The sequence below is a fragment of the Apiospora marii genome, assembly GCF_038362585.1.
Source record: "Apiospora marii strain CBS 49790 chromosome Unknown utg000013l_segment0_segment0, whole genome shotgun sequence".
NCBI lineage: Eukaryota > Fungi > Ascomycota > Sordariomycetes > Amphisphaeriales > Apiosporaceae > Apiospora > Apiospora marii.
This window is the reverse complement of record NW_027117384.1, coordinates 289,421-310,858: the sequence shown is the minus strand read 5'-3', so window position 1 is coordinate 310,858 and position 21,438 is coordinate 289,421. Positions and strand designations below refer to the sequence as shown.

The 21,438-nt window shown below is 53.7% G+C and overlaps 6 protein-coding genes across 6 annotated transcripts; 4 read left to right on the top strand and 2 right to left on the bottom strand.

Annotated features, from left to right (window-relative positions):
• Positions 1 to 1,207: 1,207 nt before the first annotated feature.
• Positions 1,208 to 3,700, top strand: PG985_015256 (sulfate permease; the record flags this gene model as incomplete). Its single annotated transcript, XM_066835022.1, has 5 exons — positions 1,208 to 1,547; positions 1,623 to 1,935; positions 2,111 to 2,477; positions 2,557 to 2,769; positions 2,840 to 3,700. The coding sequence occupies 5 exons, from the start codon at positions 1,208 to 1,210 to the stop codon at positions 3,698 to 3,700; spliced, it is 2,094 nt and encodes a 697-aa protein (XP_066676225.1).
• A 541-nt stretch (positions 3,701 to 4,241) lies between these two features.
• On the bottom strand, positions 4,242 to 5,772 carry PG985_015255 (oxalate decarboxylase family bicupin; the record flags this gene model as incomplete). Its single annotated transcript, XM_066835021.1, has 3 exons — positions 4,242 to 4,933; positions 4,988 to 5,327; positions 5,410 to 5,772. 3 exons carry the CDS (start codon positions 5,770 to 5,772, stop codon positions 4,242 to 4,244), a joined length of 1,395 nt encoding a protein of 464 aa, XP_066676224.1.
• A 2,140-nt stretch (positions 5,773 to 7,912) lies between these two features.
• PG985_015254 (uncharacterized protein) lies at positions 7,913 to 8,972 on the top strand (the record flags this gene model as incomplete). Its single annotated transcript, XM_066835020.1, has 3 exons — positions 7,913 to 8,159; positions 8,222 to 8,228; positions 8,396 to 8,972. 3 exons carry the CDS (start codon positions 7,913 to 7,915, stop codon positions 8,970 to 8,972), a joined length of 831 nt encoding a protein of 276 aa, XP_066676223.1.
• Positions 8,973 to 9,929: 957 nt separating this feature from the next.
• PG985_015253 (D-lactate dehydrogenase) lies at positions 9,930 to 11,166 on the top strand (the record flags this gene model as incomplete). The annotated part of the gene is made up of 2 exons (XM_066835019.1): positions 9,930 to 10,363; positions 10,548 to 11,166. 2 exons carry the CDS (start codon positions 9,930 to 9,932, stop codon positions 11,164 to 11,166), a joined length of 1,053 nt encoding a protein of 350 aa, XP_066676222.1.
• A 420-nt stretch (positions 11,167 to 11,586) lies between these two features.
• Positions 11,587 to 13,853, bottom strand: PG985_015252 (dimethylaniline monooxygenase 4; the record flags this gene model as incomplete). Its single annotated transcript, XM_066835018.1, has 2 exons — positions 11,587 to 13,029; positions 13,092 to 13,853. Coding segments are annotated over 2 exons (2,205 nt in total), but the record flags the coding sequence as incomplete, so codon positions are not given.
• Positions 13,854 to 18,108: 4,255 nt separating this feature from the next.
• Positions 18,109 to 19,890, top strand: PG985_015251 (uncharacterized protein; the record flags this gene model as incomplete). Its single annotated transcript, XM_066835017.1, has 5 exons — positions 18,109 to 18,249; positions 18,317 to 18,361; positions 18,435 to 18,640; positions 18,694 to 18,856; positions 18,916 to 19,890. The coding sequence occupies 5 exons, from the start codon at positions 18,109 to 18,111 to the stop codon at positions 19,888 to 19,890; spliced, it is 1,530 nt and encodes a 509-aa protein (XP_066676220.1).
• Positions 19,891 to 21,438: the final 1,548 nt, after the last annotated feature.

The window sequence follows — 21,438 nt, the reverse complement described above, 5'->3', positions numbered from 1 at the left end:
TGTGTGACTGCAGCCGTCGCTCGTGCATTTCCCGGTGCATCTGATTGGGGTAGAGGGCGGGCTCCCCCAAGGGCGCTGATCGTCCAACTGGGCTGCCGTTCATGTGACAGCCGCTCAGCTGAGTGTGTCTGCGTCCGTGGTTTTCCGCTTCTCGTTCCCGCTGCCTGCGCCTTTGTTTTCGCTCATGCCCCCGGGATCCCCCCGGAACCTTCCACGGGGGCCCCGCTCCTCCCACCGGATATCTTCTGGTTCCGCAAAAGGCCGGGCTATAGACCACCCAGGGTATCCCCGCATTCAATTAGGGGGCATTGTCGCCGTTTCCACCGCGGGAAGTAATTAAGACGTGGGATGCCGGTTATCCCCAGATCTGCGGCCATGGCCCACCCCGCTCTGCCTACTTAGGTAGTTGTATGCATGCCAAAGATTCAGAGGTAACCCCAGCACATTCTTTGGAATAGACAGTGACGAAATTGGCCTTGGTGCTGTTCGGTGTTCCCATTGGCCTTGGTGGGATTGGCGCAAAGAAGGGTAGAGCCTGACAGACCAGAGCCAGCATGCCCCTATCCAGCGCCGTCATCTTGCACTGTCACCCAACGTGCAGACTGCAGCGCTTGTCATCGACCTGCCTCTGCCTTCCCCCCAATGAATAGAGCCTGGGATGAGCCGACTTCCGACCTCTCTATCGAAAACATATCCAGGTTACATACATGCAGAAAAGGGCTCTCTGCCGGCCATGTCAGCCGTCTGGGCGGACCATCACAGCAGCTTGGCCCTGTCCCTGTCTACTTCCCTGGCTTGGTCTGTATCTGGGCCTGGGTCTGTTTCTATGTCTGGATATAGACCAAACGCATACCAAACAGAAACAGGCAGAGCCCGCATCTGTACCGCTGAAGGTCTGACTCGGCTAAGGGGAGCAGTGCCAGACTCGACGCTCTCAACTGGAAGAAAGGAGAGAGACGTAGCACTGCCTCGATCGAGCACGCATCACCATCCCGGGACATGGGGCTATATATCATCATGTCATCGCAACCTCTTGTGAACTTCTTGAGATTTGGCTCTCACAGCTTCGACCATACTTCATCTTAGTTCTTCAACCAACCGTTTGGCTTTTTTTCCTTCCAATTCTATAGTCGGCGGCGCCTGGACTTGCACAACTATACTATCCCCCCTGATATTCAATATCCCTTGACAACACCAGGCAGGCACCATGGCAAAACTCGACTTGAAAGAAAACGTCGAGTGGGCGAAGGACGTGGTGCGAACCGACACGACCACCAACCGAGTCAAGAGCTTCGTCGTCACCGGCGCGCCCAAGATGCCCAGCGCCGCCGGGCAGTACCTCCTCGACAAGTTCCCCATCATCCAATGGCTTCCGCGCTACCACCCCGCGTGGCTCGTGCAGGACTTCATGGCCGGCCTGACCGTCGGCGTGCTGCTGATCCCCCAAGGCCTCGCCTACGCCAAGATCGCCACCATACCGATCGAGAACGGGCTTTATTCCGGCTGGATCCCCGCCGTCATGGCCGTCCTCATGGGAACGTCCAAAGGTGCGTTCTTTCGGAGCCTGCCTTGATGCTATGATGCGGACGTGCTTACTGACGATTCTGGTGAACACGATATAGACCTGTCGTCCGGTCCCACATCTGTCTTGGGCCTTTTGACTTCGGAGATTGTCCGTGATCTCTCGGCCGAGTACAGCCCGACCGCCATTGCCAGTGCCGTGGCGTTCATGGTCGGCGCATACAACCTCGTCTTAGGTCTCTTCGGGCTGGGGTTCCTTTTGGAATTCGTCTCTGTTCCCGTCCTCAGCGGCTTCATCTCCGCCACCTCTCTGACCATCGGCTTCGGCCAGCTGGGAAGCCTGGTGGGCCTAAGCGATACCCCTGACGGCATCTTTAACATTACAGGATACGCCCTGAAACGGCTCCCCCAGTGGTACGTGCTTCACATGTCTGAGTCCGCCTTTCTTCTTCTTCTTCTTCTTCTTCTTCTTCTTCTTCTTCTTCTTCTTCTTCTTCTTCTTCTTCTTCTTCTTCTTCTTCCTATACCTCTTCTTCTTCCTTTTTCTTTCCTTTAAGCTCAATGTGAAATAAACTGACTTGTGGTAAAGGGATGGACCTACCTGCGCAATCGGCTTTGGAACCGTCGCCATCCTCCTCGCGCTCGAGAAGCTGGGCAAGACGTTGGGCAAAAAGAACTTCGTCATCAAGTACATCGCGTCCAGCCGTGCCGTCTTTGTCGTGATCCTGTTCACCCTTATCAGCTTCTTCGTCAACAGGGACCGCGGCGCGAAACCGCTCTGGTCCATCACCAAGGTCAAGACCAAGGGCATCGCCGCCCCGAAGGCCCACGACACCGAATTGCTCCTGAAAGTCGCCTCTCGTGCCTTCGCGCCGCTGGTGGCATGCGCATTGGAGCACTTGGCTGTGGGCAAGGCGTTTGGGCGACGCAATGGCTACTCGATCGACCAGACCCAGGTATGCAGTGTTCTGGACTCTGACGACCCCTTTCCCGAAAGAGAAGCGGGGTACTAATTTCTCTTTGCTGTCGGTGTAGGAGCTCAACTATCTCGGATTCACCAACGTAATCAACAGCTTCTTCAGCGTTATGCCAGTCAGCGGCGCCATGTCCCGGACGGCGGTGAACTCCGAGTGTCGCGTCAGGAGCCCGCTCAACGGGGTCGTCACTGCCGGCTTCATCCTCTTGACCGTCTACGTGCTTTCGCCGGCCCTCTTCTGGCTACCCAAAGCCACGCTTTCTGCCATCATTGTGAGTTTCTCGTTTATGTAGCCCTTTCTGAGCCACAGCAAAGTGCCCTAGCTGACACCGGTACGTCCAGATCATGGCCGTCGTCCATCTCTTCGGTCCTGTATCGCTCTTCTACCGCTACTGGAGAGTGTCCTTCGCCGACTTCGTGGCCTCGATGCTGTCCTTCTGGATGACCGTATTTGTGTCGGCTGAGATCGGCATCGGCGTCGCCGTGGCGTGGTCTGTTGTTTACACGCTCCTACGCTCTGCCTTTGTCAAGCCTCTGGTGCAGCTCGATAGCCATGGCGAAGGCCGCGACGACTTCTCCCCCTCCTCCAACCCCAACGGCAATTCCGCCGACGGAGTGGTGAACTTCAGCTACAACTTCGCCCCGGCCGCCGGCCCCCGGATCCCGAGCGACACCATCGTCGTCCGCTTCACCGACGCGCTCTTCTTCCCCAACGCGCAGCGCGGCAAGGGCACCGCCCTCGAGGCCGTCCAGCTCGTATACGACGAGACCAAGAGCGCCGCCACGTCCGCGGCGCCGGACAGCGAGCGTTCCTGGAGCGTGGCGACGGCGCAGCGGATCCAGCGGCTGCGCAGGGCGTGCGGCGGCGGGGCCGCGGTCCGGGAGGCGCCCCTAGCCGTCGTGGTGTGGGACGTGACGAGGATGTCCTTCATCGACGTGACGGCGGTGCTGGCCCTCGGGGAGCTCAAGGAGGACATCCGCGGCCACTGCGGGCCGCAGGTGCAATTCCACATCGTGGGCATGGCCCCCGCCGTGCGCGAGCGCTTCGAGCGCGCCGAGTGGCCTCTCGCGGACCCCGGTCGCTGGCGATCAGACACCGACATGCTGAGAACCGACGCCGTCTACTCAAGCATGGAGCACGCTCTGCGGGACCAGCCGGGCAGCGTGCTGGAGGCTGTGGTTACGGAGAAGTTCGACATGTAGTTGGAGGGTTCATGCTGGCATGGAACAAGTATGAACGAGTCTATTTCGCGCACAGGCGGCCACCCAAATCGTGTTTTTGTTACTCAGGGTATATTTCAGTAGAAGTACTTCATCATGGTCATAAGGGGTTTGTGCTATGTCATTTTCATTAGGTCTGTTGCCGGGGATTCTCAACGTTCGCTCATTCCACGTATCGGTCATGGCCTTGGGTAAAGGAGTCTTTGTCTTTTCTATTCCATAAGAATTGAGTTCCTGGAAAACATGTATATATATATTGCATCACAAACGCCCTCCCCTCTTTTGAATGTAGGCAAAGGGGGGAGAGACTGGGTCATGTTTGATGCCGTTAGCTCTTGGTCAGTCATTAGCCAATTCAAGGGCTTGTCCACTTGCCAGATCCTGGCTTTCCAAACGCCTTCATATTGTACCCTTGAAATATTCGTCCCGTCCCGTCCAAATACCCGACGATAGACAGGGTTTATTGAAATATGGCTTCGTTTCTCAATCGTACTGTGATCTGCCATTCCATACGTGGTCATCCTTACAGCTCATCAACCCTGATCTGCGACGCATCAAGATTGACATCAGGCTGAGTGACTTCATCCTTCTCCGCACTCTGGACCTTCTTCCAGAAGGCCTCGCCGCTCTCCGGGTCGTCCTTGAACAGGTGGTCGACGACCATCTTCTTGGGCGTTTCGCCCATCCACTGGAACAGGGAGAAGTCGCGGAACTCATCGGCGCGGAAAACCTCGAGCATCTCCACGGGCTCGTCCCCGATGTTCTCGACGAAGTGGCCGTTGTTGCGCGGCACGATGCCGACGTCGCCAGGCACGTAGTCGAACGTGCGGGCCGTGCCCTCGGCGGCGAAGATGGTGATGCGGGCGCGGCCTTTGATGAAGAACGACCACTCGTCGGCGTTGGGGTGCCAGTGCATCTCCCGAATGGCGCCGGGCTGGATGGTGACATGGGCGGCGGCCACCGTCTTGGAGATCCCGAAGTTGTTGGAATCGGTAATGCGCACTTCCCCGCCGCTCGTCTTCTTGGGCTCTTGGTCCATCATGCGATGGGTGAAGTTGTACTTGGACTTCTTCACACCCTTGCCTGTCGGTCTCTCCTCGTCGATCGAGCCGGGATTGGTGCCTTGGAAAATGTACTTCTCACCATCTGGGATGTGGGCAAAGATCTCTGGTGCCAAGTTGAAGTTCTTGGCAATGACCGACTTGGGAGTGTGGGCTACGTTGGAGTCAGTTGTCCGGTCCTGGGCTAGGAGCACCTGGGATTACATACCAAGCCAATCGCTGAGGATGAAAGTAGACTCTTCCGAGAAGTTGCCATCGTCGAAGATGAGCAGGAATTCGGTACCGTTGGGACTCAGGCCTTGAAGCGAGTGAGGAACGCCGCTGGGGAAGTACCAGAGATCGCCCTTCTTCAAGTCGTCCATGAAGTTGCCACCTTCGTAGTCGATGGCCGTCACACGAACTTCTCCGTCCAAGACGTAAGCCCATTCGGCTTCCTTGTGCCAATGTAGCTCTCTGATGACGCCTTCATCCAGGCGCATATTCACGGCCGCCAGCTCGACGCTTGAGCCGAGCTCGCGGACGGTGGTCTGTCGTGTCCAGCCCCCTTCCTGCAGCAATGCGTTAGCGGTAAATGAAATGAACAAGTGACCAAGCCGCTTCGTGACTCGTGGGCGGTGGGGGTGGACTGACCTCGATTCGCACATGGGAATCGGCAAAGCTCCAGCGCATGTTGTTCATGTTGCCGTGATCGGTGGATGGTGGGCGCACCATGTCCGGACCCTGGCGGGACCGCTCCCAGTTCCAGGGGCCCAACACGGAAGCGCCTAGGCCATTACGGTACGGCAGGGGGTCCAACTTGTCGCCGACCGAGTCGACAGCTTTGTCGAGGGGGTCCTTAAACCCCGGGGTGTAGGGAGACTTGTTCTTCCCGAAATTCGAAGGCAACGAGTGGCCATCAAGCAACCGTTGTCGCGGGCTGTCTTGAACCGGAACAGCGCGTCCAAGTTCACTCAGCGCCGCGCCTAGAGCTAGAAACGAGCTTGTAAGTTGCATTGTGGTGATTGGGTGTTGGAGGTGTTGGCAATGTCCTAGCCCGCCAGGAATAGAATGCAGACAAGAGAGAAGCAAGTCCGGGTTCCAGCAAGGTTTACTTGGAGGGTTAAAGGCCTACTACATATGAAGCACGAGAACCGATGGGCGAGAGCCGCTGTAACTCCCCGTTGACGTATGCGATCACTTTCGCTTGAAGCTCGGGTGGGGATGCAAACAGGGATCATATATTCTTGTCATGAACTTGCAGGTCTACCTACGGGTTACATGAATACCAAGCCCAGGACAAAATGGATCCTTTACAGTAGCCACCTAAATGTGTCTGGTACGGTGCCATCGTACATAGAAACCAAATCCCCGCCGTGGAGAAATGTACCACGGCTTGAGTAAGTAGTGAGTAAGTAGGAAAGGCTTACAGGCGAGTGGGAATGTGCAAGCCACTGCATGAGCAGTCGGGCATCAAGTGTGCAGCGAGCGACCTAGCAATACATGCAGTACCCCAAACTCACCTTTCTAGTAGTAGGTCACTCGCGGGGACGCTAAAACACCTTGCGGGGTAATACAGGCCATCTCAACCAGACAGACGACTCTCCAAACATCGGCATTTGAATTCTTCAATCTTGATTTACAAGGTTGCTAGGTTTCAAGAAAGGCAAGAATGGCCTCGCGTTGTGCCGGAGTAGCCGGGTTAGTCTCGCTGCCGGGCCGTGGTATCCGGAGGCCGCGTGTTGTAGCCCACTGTATAGGCCCGTGTATCGGATCGCGGCATCCTGTGCAGCTGTTTTCTGACGGCCTGTGGGAATTGATGACATGCCGGGGGCCATAACTCCTTGACACGGCCCAGAAGGAATCGATAGCCCACCCCTGAACCACATGCCTGCCGTTCGTGAGTGGATGTCGTCGCGATCGATGTTGACGGAAAATATATTTCGTCGACATAAATAGGTAGTCGACATAGCCATCTGATAGGACAACCTCCGTTGGGGGCGATCTGCCCAGTCAAAAGTTATCTTCCGTTCATCGCTTTCAAAATGACTTGCAGCATCGTCCATGCACGCCATTGTCAGCGCTGCCGATAGTAGAGGCGATTTTCGTAACAGTAACAGGGAGCGACTTCACTGGGCTGGGTTTCGCCAGCGAAGTTCTTTGCAGACAACATTGAGGATGGGACGACAACCCGGTTGGTCACAGGGGTATTACCCGCACATTCCGGAAAACTACGGAACCGGCCATTATTATCCCCAAAAGATACACAAATGGGCATTTCCTTATATTTCTCTCTCTCTTTATCCCTTGTTCGAAGTGCCCCGTGTCATAAGTCCAGAAGTGAATCGAATCTTGCCGGGTGCAATGTAGATTTGAACACATGTATTGAGTCTTCTTGCTTTGTATGCCATAGAGTTTGACTGTCGTACGAGATGTTGCACGACACGCCTCAGCCAGCATAGACATGCACCGACTGCAGGCCAATTGGCGCCGGTAGATGGGCCGAGTCTCGGTGATTTTGCGCTTCACCGTGCCGGCATGGGTTCAGTATGAAATGGAACAAGATTCCCTCCCAGAGAAATTGCATATAGTTGTAGCTTTTTATATGGTATTTGCAAATATATATATAGATTCAGATATGACTGCAACTCGACTGAGGTGAGATGCTTCTTCGGAACTTGCATTGGTTTGATGGGGCCTAAGATTATTACATAAGTGCAGCAGCAGCAGCAGCAGCTGAAGCTAGCTGGAATGTCAGCCCCGGCCAGCTCAAGCTGTTTAGTTGGGCCCTGGACCAACTGAAACCGTGAAACCCAGGCATTGCTAGGCGCTGCCCCCACCTAGAATGGGCCGCTAGAACCGCTACAACAGCCCACGCTACTGTACTGTACGCCCGGCACCCAATTCCCGAAGGAGGGCACTAGATTCCGCGATCTTGGTTTTGGCCCTGGCTTTAGATTAGACGGACTGAAAAGCTTGAACCTGTATTCGCATACGTCAGACTGATGCGAGTCAGTCTCTATTGAGGCGGGTAGGCTGGTTCAACCAACCTTCTTTGAGCACCCCATCGACAAAACCCTCGCCCGTGGTTATCGCTGCTGGATTCTTACTTCCCTTGTCGCATCCTATCTTGAGTAACCTGAGTACCTACTACGTCATGGCAACATCCAGCGCCTACGGCTCGCTGAGGAGCCACTCCAGATCCGCAGCTCGCCGCAACGCCGACGAAGAGCAACCTTTGCTGGGCACGAATTCGGCGAGAACCTCGGTATGGCGCGAAAAGTTGACTGTCGATGTCCACCGTGATTGGGCAGATGTGGTCTTGCTGTTGTGTTATATCATCACCGGCCTGCTAGACAGTACTGCCATATCTACCTGGGGATCCTTCGTCTCCATGCAAACAGGTGCATCTCATGGCGACCCAGGCGCATCGTTGGAAACGAGTGCTAATTATGCTCATCTGTAGGGAACACGTAAGCGACTTTCGGTGTTTATTCCTTCCTGTTCTAGTGTTTATTACACGTTAGTCCAGTGTCTCACGAGGCATGGAATAACCGCTTGTTCCAGAAACTTCCCCTATTCCCTCTCGAGACATTCTATTACCCCAAGAAGAGTAAATGCTGACACCGAGAGTCGATAGGGTGTATATTGGCCTTGGGTTAGCTGCGCCAAATGAGTCAAAACGCTGGGTCAAGTCCGGCGCCTCGCTGATCTCGTTCTGTGTGGGATCCTTCTGCTTCAGTCGTTTCCACCGGCACTTCTCGCCCTGTCGGCGATGGGTATTATGCGCTTCATTCCTGATCCAGATGGCCTTCATCGTCGCGGCCGCCGTCGTGCGTACGTTGGTGCCCGCCGTGGCCGACGAGAAGGACAGCATCGAGTGGAACGTCCTGCTCCCCGTGGCCCTGGTCGCTTTCCAGAGTTGCGGCCAGGCTGTCACGAGCCGGGCGCTCAAATACAACTCGCTCACGAGCGTCGTCCTGACGAGCATATACTGCGACCTGTTCTCCGACACCCAGCTGTTCGCGTTTCACAACTCGGAGAGAAACCGCCGCGTGGGGGCGCCGCTCTTGCTCCTCGTTGGCGCCGTCCTGGGCGGTATCGTGTCGCGCAGCACCCTTGGTGCCACCGGAGTCTTGTGGGTTGCCGCTGGGATGAAGCTTCTCGCTGCCATTGCCTGGTTCCTTTGGCCGGCTGCTGATCAATCAACGCTGTGATGATGTTGGGTGCAATTGGCGGCGAGCGGTTTATTGTACCAGCCAGAGCATTCGCCTAGCCAAACACTGTAAAAAATAACATTAATGTAAGATCACAGACAATGTAAAGCTCCAAAGCCCAACACGGAAGGCCAAGCATTTGCGCTCTCTCCCGATGGTGCTTTGGGGAGTATCACCAGTGGCTACAAGGAAATACAAATTGACCAAATACCGCAAGTAGGCCGGCAGTGGGAGAAATCATCGTCATTGTGCAGCGTAGTGGGGTGCTGGCTTCAGTACCTAAACTTGGGGGCCAACAGTGACCCAACTGGCTGGTTCGGTGTGCTGGCAAACGGCCCGTCTAGAACTTCAACCCCAGGATCAGGATAAAAACACTGGAGTTATCCTATAGAGATTGTACACAATGTATTCGTCGCATATTCTTATAGTGGAATAGGCAACTAGTAACACCGAGCCCTCCCGCTTTATATTTCCACCCCATTCCAAATCCTCCATAAGGATGATTGATACACATATCATATACTCCTTCTAATACCTGCTTCCCTTCCTTCTCCAAATTCCGAGATTAAGAGGTAAGTAACTATGCAGGCGATCCGCGCACATTGATTGTCCCTACTCCGTCCCGTGTTTTCCGGTTGGGCATGCTCATCATCGTTTGATCTTTGCATGTTTGCATGTTTGCCAAGGAAGGGCCAACCTTTCGTATATGCAGCTCGGCAACTTCTGCCTTCTTGTCATATCTTGTCATACGTAGGGATGTGATATGTGTTTCTTGTGCATGCTGTTTGCCCCGCTCTTCCGAGCTGCTCACTCCCCGTACGCCGCCAAGGTCCTTCCTCCCCTCCATCTCCAGCTTATATGCAAAAAACCCCGAGCCGGTGGAACTTGTTAGCAAATCCCCTACCCTAAATCACGTAACCGTTACCAAAATCGAAATCCAAATCCAAACCCCAAACCATGAAGCTCGCCGTCTTCAGCGCCAAGCCCTACGACAAGCTCTACCTGACCACCGCGCACGCGGCGGAGCTGGCTCCGGAGGATGCGATTGAGGTCATCTACCACGACTTCCCGCTCTCGCTCGAAACGGTGGAGTTGGCCCGGGGCGCCCAGGCTGTCTGCGTCTTCGTCAACGACGCCGTCGACGCCCCCGTGCTCGAGGCGCTCGCCCAGCACGGCGTCAAGGCGGTCCTGTTGCGCTGCGCCGGCTACAACCACGTCGACCTCGAGGCCGCCGAGCGCCTCGACTTCTTCGTCGCCAATGTGCCCTCGTACTCGCCAGAGGCCGTCGCCGAGTTCGCCGTCGCCCTCATCCAGACCCTCAACCGGAATACCCACCGCGCCTACAACCGCGTACGCGAGGCCAACTTCAACCTGGACGGTCTGCTCGGAAGGTTGGTCACCCTTGGTATCTTGCTCTTGCATGTTAGACCTTTTACCCCTTAAAAAGGGGGAGGGGGGACAACGTGGTTACAGCGGCGTCAACCCCTGAGCTACCCCAAATGGTCCTAAAGAAAGAGGTCAAACAGGCCATAATGGTGTAACCAACTCATCACTGACATTGCATGTATACTCTAGAAACTTACATGGAAAGACGGTCGGCCTAGTCGGGACTGGCAAGATTGGAGTTGCCCTAGCCCGGATCATGGTTGGGTTCGGATGCCGGGTCATCGCCTTCGACCCCTTCGAGAACGACGAGTTCAAGAAGTGCGGCGGGGCGTACACGGACCTCGACGCCCTCCTGGCGCAGAGCGACATCGTCAGCCTGCACTGCCCGCTGACGGACCAGTCGAAGCACATCATCAACGCCGAGTCGCTGGCCAAGATGAAGCCCCGCGCCATGCTCGTCAACACGTCGCGCGGCGGCCTGATCCACACCAAGGCCGTCATCGCCGCGCTCAAGTCGAAGCACCTGGGCGGCCTGGCGCTAGACGTCTACGACGGCGAGGGCGCCCTCTTCTACAAGGACCACTCGGGCGAGATCATCGACGACGACGAGCTCATGCGCCTGACCACCTTCCACAACGTGCTCGTCTGCGGCCACCAGGCCTTCTTCACCGACGAGGCCTTGACGGAGATTGGGGCTTGTACGATACGCAACCTTGCCGATTTCGTCCAGGGGCGCAAGTGCAAGAACTCACTTGTACTTCAAGGGCACGCGCTGGTCAAGAGGGATTCTGTTCCAGTGCGCATTTAGACGGTCATTTGAGCCTCGGGGATTCAACCAGAGCAGGTTCAGGCGTCACACATCAAGTCCTTGTAGAATCGGGAGCATTTTGAGTCATCAGTTGAGCGCAGCATGTGACCCAACAACCAGGGAGCATCCTCTAAATCGTTAGCTCAGTCTTAACGGTTGCCTTTACAAGGGTCTGATTAAATGATCATTCGCGCCGACTGGATCACTTGAGGTATACTTTGGGGCGTAAGGATGTCTTCAAAGTATATTGGCCATCTATTGGCCTTCTTGCCTATCGATCACCCTGTCTGTAGTGAACTATTCATAATAGATGTATCCAAACACTCTAGAAAAGGAAAGCACTATTCACCCCCGCTGGCCAGAAAGGGTACCGGGGTAGTCATGAATCTGCATTCTAGAGCTAGATAAATCACTGTTTCTCTATCGTCTATATACCCCAGAAATAGTGTAGTCCTTCTTGGGGCCGTTGACCGAGTACCCAATCTTCCATTCTTTCAGGTTGACGGCCTGGAACTTGAAGTCATACTTGACATTGTAGAGATCCTCTATGCACAGATGGCTTGCTTTGGCTTGCCAGCCCTTCGCCTGCGCTGCCTCGCCCTCGGCATCCGGTACGATGAACTCAATGTCGTGGAACAGATAGTCGGCTCGCATGTTGTCGTCCGTCTTGGCAAACCAGACGCTAAGCACATCCCGAGCTTCGTCGTAGCGCCAGACGTAGCGCCGGGTAGCACGGAATTTCAACCCGTTGCTGGCCGTGAAGTCGCCGTCTTCGATGTACAGATACTCCATGCCCAAGTCATCTTCACCCGGCACCTTGCGGCCATCCGCTGTGCCTTGGCGCAGGAGGAACTTGGCCGTTCCGACAAATCGGCCACTAGGGTGGGATGGCAGTTTCGATACCAGATCGCGCTCCAGTTGCCACTCCCCCAGCAAAGACCTGAAGACGGCCTGGGCGACGAATTTGGCCTTGGTCAAGCCACCCAAGGCAGTTTCATGGGTGGATGCGAGGTTCTTCTCTGCCTCAGCAAGCTGGGACTCGGTCGCTCTCTCATAAACGTATCGAGCAGGCGTGAGAATATCCATGCTTTTCCCGTTTGCAAGTGGTGGTGTGTCTCGAGGCGCAGATATGTTCATCTCCAAGGCTTTCGCAAATTCTTGCATGAGAAACGCGTAGTCACCCATCGGAAATTGTGATAAGCGTGGATCTGAACGAAGATTCAACACATTTTGAATCGAACTGTCAGAGTCGAGAGATTCTTTCAATGCCTGAGAGGGTTGCTCTGTCGTCCAAAGACGTGCGATGAGCCTTGCTTGCATTTCCATGACGCCCCAGTAAGGTGAGCGGTAAAAACCGACAAAGCCAAGAGTCGCGAGTGAAGGATGGCATGTCCCGTGAAACGCGAGCGCAGCTGGGAGGCTCGGGTGTGAGGGGGCATATGAAATTGTCTCTAGAACATCCGACGGAAGGAAATCTAGAGATGGGCAAGGATCGAAACCAGTGGCAAGAACAACGGCGGCAATGTCTTCAATCTTCTCATTCGTAGATGAGAGCACAGCAGTATTCCCAGCCAGGGACGATACTTTACCTTGGCTGACGGAGATCATCCCGGATCTGACAAAGTCGGTATAGTGGTTGCTCATTGCCAAGAACGGTTGCTGCTCTATAAGATCATCGCCAATTCTGATGTCTGGTGAGAACTCGCCCTGATCGGTGCCAAGAACTGATTGGAATATCGAGTTGAATGTCTTGGCTGAATCCACGCTGATGTGCCCGGAGTTGTTCATCAAGGGGTGAGGCCGATTCGCTAGGTTGTAAGACGGCAGGTCACAGGGTAGGAAAGGGGGCACTGCAGCCGCAGGCTTTAGACGGAAGAAACTTAGTAACGCACTCTGCTGCTGTGCGGTGTGGGCATGGGTCTTACCTGGGCGGAGGTGAATAAAGGAAAGACCCAGCAAGGCCGCTGAGCAATATGCTGGATCGAATACTTCTCTGGATTCTCGATGGACTTCTCCCCAGGACTATGCACGGCGGAGGAGAGATGAGTGGCGATTGTGCCGGCAATCTCGATGCCTGACATCTGCCCCCCAACTACGAGGATCTTGTGCCCCTTACCATTTCCTCCAGCCAAAAGACTCTTCAAATCCCGATACTTGCTGCTATGTACTATGGGGATTTCGGCCTCCTTTGGCAGATAGTCGGGCCAGATCGGCTTGCCGAAGAAACCGGTCGTGACAAGCAGGTGATCAAAGAGGCGGACTTGAGGACCTTCGTCCGACTCGGTCTCAACCTTCCAGGCGCCGTCCTGCTGTAACTCTGTTCGTACGACCTTGTGGCCCAGCTTCACCTCTGCGCCTCCGTACTTCTCTGAGTAACGTCTAAGGTACTGTCCTACTTGCCATGCCTTTGGCATCTGCGGGACATTGTCGTCCCATGCGAGGTCGCTGAACTGCACCGTGTGCTTGCTCTGATTGGCCACCATCAGCGGATGGACTTGCCCGGCGGCATCGTCCTTGGTCAGTGGCCATAGTCCACCGATCCGGGGCTGCGCATCGTAGATTGTGACCTTGAAGGTTGCGGGGGCCACATCGTGTAGCAGTGTCTTGGCCGCAACCAGCCCCGAAGGTCCGGCGCCTAAGATCTGAGTGAGCCGTAGTGACTTGGTATACGGCGAGGGCAGAAAATAGCTGGTGGATTGACTTACCGACAATACAGACGGTTTTCGTCATGGTACAGGGCCACAAGAAGCGCACAAAAGAGGGGAGTATGTAAGGATCTCGGAGTTTTGCTCCACAACAGGTCTTTGGTGCCAATTCCAACGACTGAGTGGGGGGATTGGATTGTTGCGGCGGTCTGCGCTAAAACGTGAGTCGTCCTTTATGCCCGTACTGCAGCTTTCAAGGGTTCCAATGCCAATTTAGGCGACTACGATGAGTATTCTGGAAGGCCGGGATGTAACTTGAAACACATATGCTCGCCACGTGGAAAAGTGCTGCATGTTTACATTCCTACCTACCTAGTCTCTGACTGACTGCAAGTTGAGGGGATGAGATCTTGCGGGCTTTTTCTTCATATACCTACCAAGAAGATATGATGCTTCATAAGCAACGTCAGCGCTATTGACTACATGCATTTAGGTACGCACACCATTTTGTTGATTCGTGTTGAGAGGCCCGCTTCTCACCAACATTGGATACTGCGAAACCCAAACGCTTTTTCCGAGTTGGATGGCCATTTAGCCCATCGCCCCGATGTATTGTATTAGGCAAGATACCCCAGTCGGATTGAGCTCCGTGTAAACGAACCGCGACTCTTGTAATCGGCATGTCCCGCATCTCCATGTGGCTGGTCCGTGGACTCTGCTCCTTTCCTCCAGTCGCATCCATTGGGAAACCTGACACGTTTTCCAGATTTCCCGCTGGGGTTGGACGTTTTGTCTCAGATCACTTCAGATCTTCTTTGCATCGTGTCTATGCCGGAGCAGTTTGCCTCATAGCTCGTCGCTGTAGCCGAGACATCGTCGCCAATCTGCCACTGGCCCACGGATGTCCCAAACTGATTCTTAAGGCAGTAATTAGGACTAGTCTTGATGCCCTTGTGCAATCGTACTGTCGTCACCACGTTCGTCTCAACATCCCTGTTTCTTGCCAAGTCTTCTACGCATTCCACAGCTTCCATGCAGATATTACCCTCCACAAATCCGTCTCTTCTTGAGGCGACCACCCGTCCATCTCTGGTGATTCTGGCTCGTACAGCCATGGCGGGCAAAAGCCTTTCAGCTTTCACAGACGCAAAAGTCCAGGCCTCCAACCGTGACATAGATGCAGCAACCATGTGGCCTCCCGAATCAATTGTGGCCATTCCCGTATCGAAAAGGGGTAGGGAAGATGTCTGTGAATATACAGCCCAGCTTGGCCAACTATCAAGAGTTGAATTTCGGCTGGCACTTGCTCTGCTCTGTCATTCCAGATTTTTACCTCATCGTATTACGAAGTCTGCGCATATGTTGTGGCGTTGGTAGTCTATATATTTACCCGAAGACTTACTGCTCTATCACCGCGAACAACCCTAACTTCCCTCCACACATCTCCGGACGGGGGCTAGGCAGGCCGGCAACATGCCACATACCTTCTACAAGCCGCCCAACGGTACTTTTGTCTTACCTAATCTCACAAATCAGATTACGACGAGCCAGGGTGAATCAGCTGGCGCATGCCTCAACCTAGGCTGTGCTACGAGATACCACGAGCCGAGAAACTGGTTCGAGTCACCTCCATCGCGTGGGAATTGAGTGTTACCGGCCTGGGGTTGGGGTGCTCGTGGGTTCGGGTCCGGATCCAGGCCCAGGCGCCAGGTTCGTCGAGACCTTGTTCGGATATCACTTTGTTGCTCTTAGTGGTAGGGAATTCCCATCCCCCTTACGAGATGCGGTCCCCGCCAACACGCTTGACTTGTGATTGGGTAGGCCCAAGGATGGACGGGCGGTAGCATCAGTTCTTGTTGAGAAGGCGATGGCGGCTTCCGAAAATCCCGCACTAGTCTTACTCGTTGCCAATTAAAGGCATGTGGATTATGAGTATCGAGTGACACGGATTCTTTTTGAAATCGCATTGCATAGATGCTGACAGCAGAGTACCTCAAATAGTTACATCCGCCTTCTCTCCTACATATCAATCGTCAATTGATAGCGCAGTATTACATACATATCTACATACCTCATAGGTACATAAGAGGATGTCCCGCACGCGGGGTAAATTGTGGGCGATGGGGGTCATAGCTGGGTGCTGGGGTCTCTTTAGCATATCTAGAAGTACATATTCCTCCCGAATACTCGACGGCTCAGTCTAGTTATGTGGCGCTTGCCGGTGCCGTGCTGCTTCCGAGGGCTTTTCTCTTAGTGGCAAGATGCTACCCCGGGTGTGATTTGCCCGGGTCTCCCGCCAGGCCGGCGTGATTCGCAATCATGCTGGTGATTGATGTTTACTCGGCAGGTTGACAGGCTGCCAGTGAAGCACTGCAGCGATCTGTATGACCATGACTAGACACTCACCGTGAGCATAGCTTTCACCTCGTGCGACCGTCTCTTGCTGACGGGTTTCTGTGAACATCACCGGCCTGAGGTCATGGAAAAACCTCAATGTCTCGAGCGAGGCTTCGGCCGCAAGGGCAAGCAGAGTTTTTGGATAGTCTTCGAGGTACGGATGCCATTCTCGTCCAAGCTTTGGCGAAAAGAAGCTGCCCTATATCAATCAATGCATATACATGTATACTTCTTAGCTTAGCTTAGCACAGCACACATTCATCCCGCTCAATTGTGCGCTCTTGAGTGCAATCAATTGGTGGCAATGTTACATTATGTGCCTTGGGCCTGCGGGGAGCACAATGGAGCACAGCCTTCGGCCATTTTTACGCACATCCTTCCATCAATGGGACACAACCCCATGTGACACTCTGCAACCATGCCTCGAGACTGCAGAGTGAGTGATTGCAGATCTTGAGCAGTCGAATCGCCGGCTTTCGAAGAGGGAGCAGGGCTTAGTATAAGAATGAAGATAGGAGGTATGTGATTGATTACATATCCACATCGGTTGGTAGAGGTAGGTAGGGCAGAGGGCATTTAGGAGTACTACCTAAGGGTCCTACCTCGGCCGTGGAGCCGTAGCTAACCCCCGCACCGAGACGATCTCCAGTCCCCCAGCCTGTCTAAAAGCTTGCCTCGCCAAGAAATAGGCTTCAAGCTAGGGCTACATTATAAACATGGGGGAGTGGGGGAGTCTACGATGCTACCTAAGTAGCTGTAGCAGGCTGGGTTGGGTGCTAGGTCAGTGGACAACCACTAACACACACATCACCAAACCGCGGCATTCGAGTCGACGCCAGAGAGCCGAAGCGATGGCGCGACGGCCACACCGAATCGTGAATTCCGGGACCAGCCACAAACAAATCTTTTCGCCTGTGCGGGAGAAAGGGCCTCACCCAGAAAATGGCGATAGATAGCTAGCAGGGCGGATATCCATGTAGTTCAAGAACCTTGATAAAAGTTACGCCCATGAAACTCGATGGCCCTCGAATACACATAGGCATGCATTCGCAGTAAGCACCCTATCCGTGATCTAGTAGTAGTCTTTGACCCACACACAACTCCGAATTCTCTTCTTTAGCGGACTGGAACTACCGACGTGAAGTCCCTAGGCAAATGCGATGCACGTCAACTGATTAAGTACAACATGGACGATTAACTCGAAAAGACTTGTTCTTTAGTAATGTAGGGTGTAGATAGTGGAGTATGTGGCGTGTCTATGTAGGTATGGGTGTGTGTGTGTGTGTGTGTGTGTGCCCATCAGGTAAGGTAAGTAAGATTTATCAATCAAATTGATCAACCTCCTACCGACATATGTACGGAGGCAAAGAGGTAGGCGAGGTACCTCCTTCCGCCTTGGGCACTACACCCCAGAAACAACCCTCCCCTTCTCCAATCTCGTCCAGGATAAGAAAATAACCTGGGCTCCCTTCGCTCATAAATGCCGATCCTCCATTTCACTCCCAGCTCAAGTAACCTGCACTCGGTTCTGGGACCTCCTTTCACCTGCTCTACCTGTATCTCTCTACCAATATTTCTTTTTCCCTTCTTCAATGTCCAATCTCGCTCCGCCTTCTTCGCGATTCTGTTGAGAAGGTCACCTCCTATGTTTGTACACATCAACATATATACATACTCCCTATAGGCAAGCAGTTCGCCTACCTACTTTGCACTCAGACTGGGCTCCCATCCTCCCGAACTTACCGTTTGGTGCGTCACGGTGGGCCATCCGGGAAACCTTCAATTCAACGAGAACCTTTGCGGGCTTTGGTGCTTTTGCGCCTTGGCTTCAACTTGATTCGATATTCTTTTTTGAAAATTCTTCTGCAGCGCGCTTGCACGCTGGCTCAACATTCATAGCATGAGTGACATCGAGAAGAGCGAGGGGAAGGCGGCCTCCTCCCGACACGAGAGCGATGCTTCGCCAGAAGTCGGCGGATATCATCACAACCTGCCTTATGACCCAGACGCGCATCTGTCCCCGGAGGAACGGGCAAAGATAGTGAGTGCCGATACTCAATGGCTGGACCTGAGCCCGCCTGGGAAGTTGACTTACAAAAACATGTCAGGACCGCGCTCTGGTATGGCGTCTAGACTGGATTCTCATCCCATGGGTAAGTGTGGAGCAGCTGCGCAATCTATCATATGCCATTGGGTCGCGATCGAAGGCTGACATGAACTGCATAGCTCTGCGTCTTGTACCTACTGGCGTTCCTGGACCGGACAAACATTGGCAACGCCAAGATCGCGGGCCTCTCGGGTGATCTGGATCTCAGTACACCATCTTACAACGCAACCCTGACTATCTTCTTCGTGTCCTACTCGGTCTTTGAACCGCTCACCAATGTCCTTCTCAAGAAGCTCCGCCCTTCCATTTTCATACCCATCATCATGTAAGCCGCCAGTTTCTATCTCTTGTGGTGCAATGCTGAACATTTGGATCTAGGATTCTGTGGGGTTGCTCGATGATCGGTATGGGCTTCGTTTACAACTGGTCTGGCCTTATGGCTGCTCGCTGGTTCCTTGGATTGACGGAAGCTGGCCTGTTCCCCGGCGTCAACTACTATCTGTCCTGTTGGTATAAGCGGTCAGAGTTCGGTGTTCGAGCCGTGAGTTGCCCCGTCGCATACTCTCTAGGATTGAAAGGTCTTCTGACTAGGTTGTGTAGGCAATTTTCTTCTCCGCTGCTGCCATCTCCGGCTCCTTTGGGGGTCTTCTCGCCGCGGCCATTGAGAAGATGGATGGGATCAGTGGCATAGAAGGCTGGGAGTGGATCTTTATCCTCGAAGGTCTCCTCACCGTTTGCTTTGGTCTTGCATCCTTTTGGATGGTCCACGACTTCCCCGACAATGCTCGATTCCTCAACGACACTGATCGTGCACGTGTTGTTCGGCGACTCAAGATGGACCAGCAGGCTTCGGCTCAGCACGAAGACTGGAAGTCCTGCTACCTATGGGATGGGCTCAAGGACTGGAAGATGTGGCTTGGAATGGCCATCTACATGGGCTGCGACATGCCCTTGTATGCCTTCTCGCTCTTCTTGCCTTCAATTGTTTCCGAACTTGGGTGGAGCGGACCTGATGGGAAGGACGTCGTTCGCGCTCAACTCATGAGTGTCCCGCCCTACGTAGCCGCCGCTATCCTCACTGTCATCATTGGATTCGTCGCCGACCGCACACGCCAGCGTGGGATTTGCAACATCGCGGTTAGTGCCATCGGTATAGTCGGGTTTGCTATGATGATCGGCTCCGACAGCGCCGCCGTCAAATACGCAGGGACTTTCCTCGGGGCGCTTGGCATCTACCCATGCATCTCCAACACCATCAGCTGGATGGCGAACAACATCGAGGGTGTCTACAAGCGCGGTGTCGTACTCGGCTTCGTGATTGGCTGGGGAAACCTCAACGGGATCGTCAGTTCCAACATCTACTACAACCCGCCTCGGTACGTCGAAGGACATGCGGTGATCCTCGCCTACATGATTGTATTCCTTTTCGGTGGCAGCCTTCTCATGACAACACTACTGCGCATCGAGAATAGGAAGCGCCGGGAAGGCAAGCGCGACTACCTGATAGAAGGAAAGACGGAGCAGCAAATCGACCAACTTGGCGACCATCGCCCTGATTTCATGTATACGCTTTGATGGGTGTTTTTGGGTGGTCCATGGGTTCGGAGATTCGGGGGACGAGGGTATTAGGGGCGCAAAATTTGCATGTCTATTTTGGCATTCATAGGAGTAAAACAGAAATCTTCTACAGAGCAATCCGTTGCTCTTACATAGTCAGGTATAGCTAGGCAGCCAGTCTACTACAGACACATACTAGATATAATAAGGTGCATTCTAATATGCAGAGCCAATTGAGCTACGTCTCTGTATTTTGTTCATTTTGCCGGTTGAGCCTATCGTTAGTAGTGTTGGGGCCTGGCCTGAACAGGGCTTCTTGTAGGGATGACTTCTGAGTCGACTGTCCATTGAAGCGCTTGTATGGGCAGATTCCCGACAAACTAGGAGGGGGATGGCCTCATGTCGGACGATTTGTTGTTTGCTATGTGCTCTTATGACATTGACGATCAAACCAGTTTAAGCGAGTTTTGGAGGGCATTGGCTATCATCGTTCTTTGGCTATGGGGGCAAAGGGGTTACCGTCGTCACTTCAGGAGGTGCAGTTCGCGTCGCTGTGCCACAAACGGGTTTTCGAGACCTGCCAGACACCCTCAAGTAGTCCTACTGTTCCGAAACAGCCGATATCGTCTTTCCTGATCCTACGGGCCATCCGGTCCTGGCCGTACGTGATGATTTTTGTGTCGGAAGAAGTCCAACGAAAACACGGACGTAATACAAATACTTGCCGGCCCAGATGCGGCCCAATCTGCGACAATCTTGGTATTGGTAGTGTGGTGGAATCACCATTATAAATCCGCTCTATCGCGATGCGAAATGGGTTCCTCGTGTAGATTGCTGTTTGCTCTTGCGATGCATGATACTTTAGTCTACACTTGGCGACCTCCCTACTGCAGCGGTTTCAAGGGTAGAGAGTGTAAGTAACGTGTGATGACCGACACAGCAAACCTGCAGCTCCCGAGACCCGGACCGATTGGAATACCTGATTTCACGCATTCTGACTCGAGATATGCATGTATACTATAACAGGGGTGGCAGGCAAAGAATAACTTTCCCATGAGCCGGGGAATCGGATGTATGTGTTCATTCTTGGTTGTAATCTCTAGGTAACGATGTTTGGGAGAGTATTACCTGACAATTTGGTATACTCGGGACTTTCAATAAGCCCCCTGGCAACAAGTAGAGCACTCCTTTCTTGGCTTCGCGCGTGAAGGTCGGGGTGAGGCGGGACGCCAGTCATGCCGGTTAGGATGGCGAAGAATGTATTGCCAGTGGGCTCAAGCCGCCAAAATGTCAGCATCGAGGGCCTTAAATGTGTGAAGAGAAGGAATTGAATGGTTGAGAGCGCGTCGGAAGTTACTGTTCTATATGTTATGGTATAAGCGTGCTTGTGCGGTAGAGGTATGAGTCGATTAGCGATATGAATTGAGTATTCTATCAAACATGGGATACGGAAGCATTGAGTTGTACTTGGACTCGAGGGGAGGGGGGATGGGCAATCTTGAGATTATGTCGTGATGTTCGATGATGGCGCTGGGCAGAGTCCTGCATTATATTCTACTTTTGTTA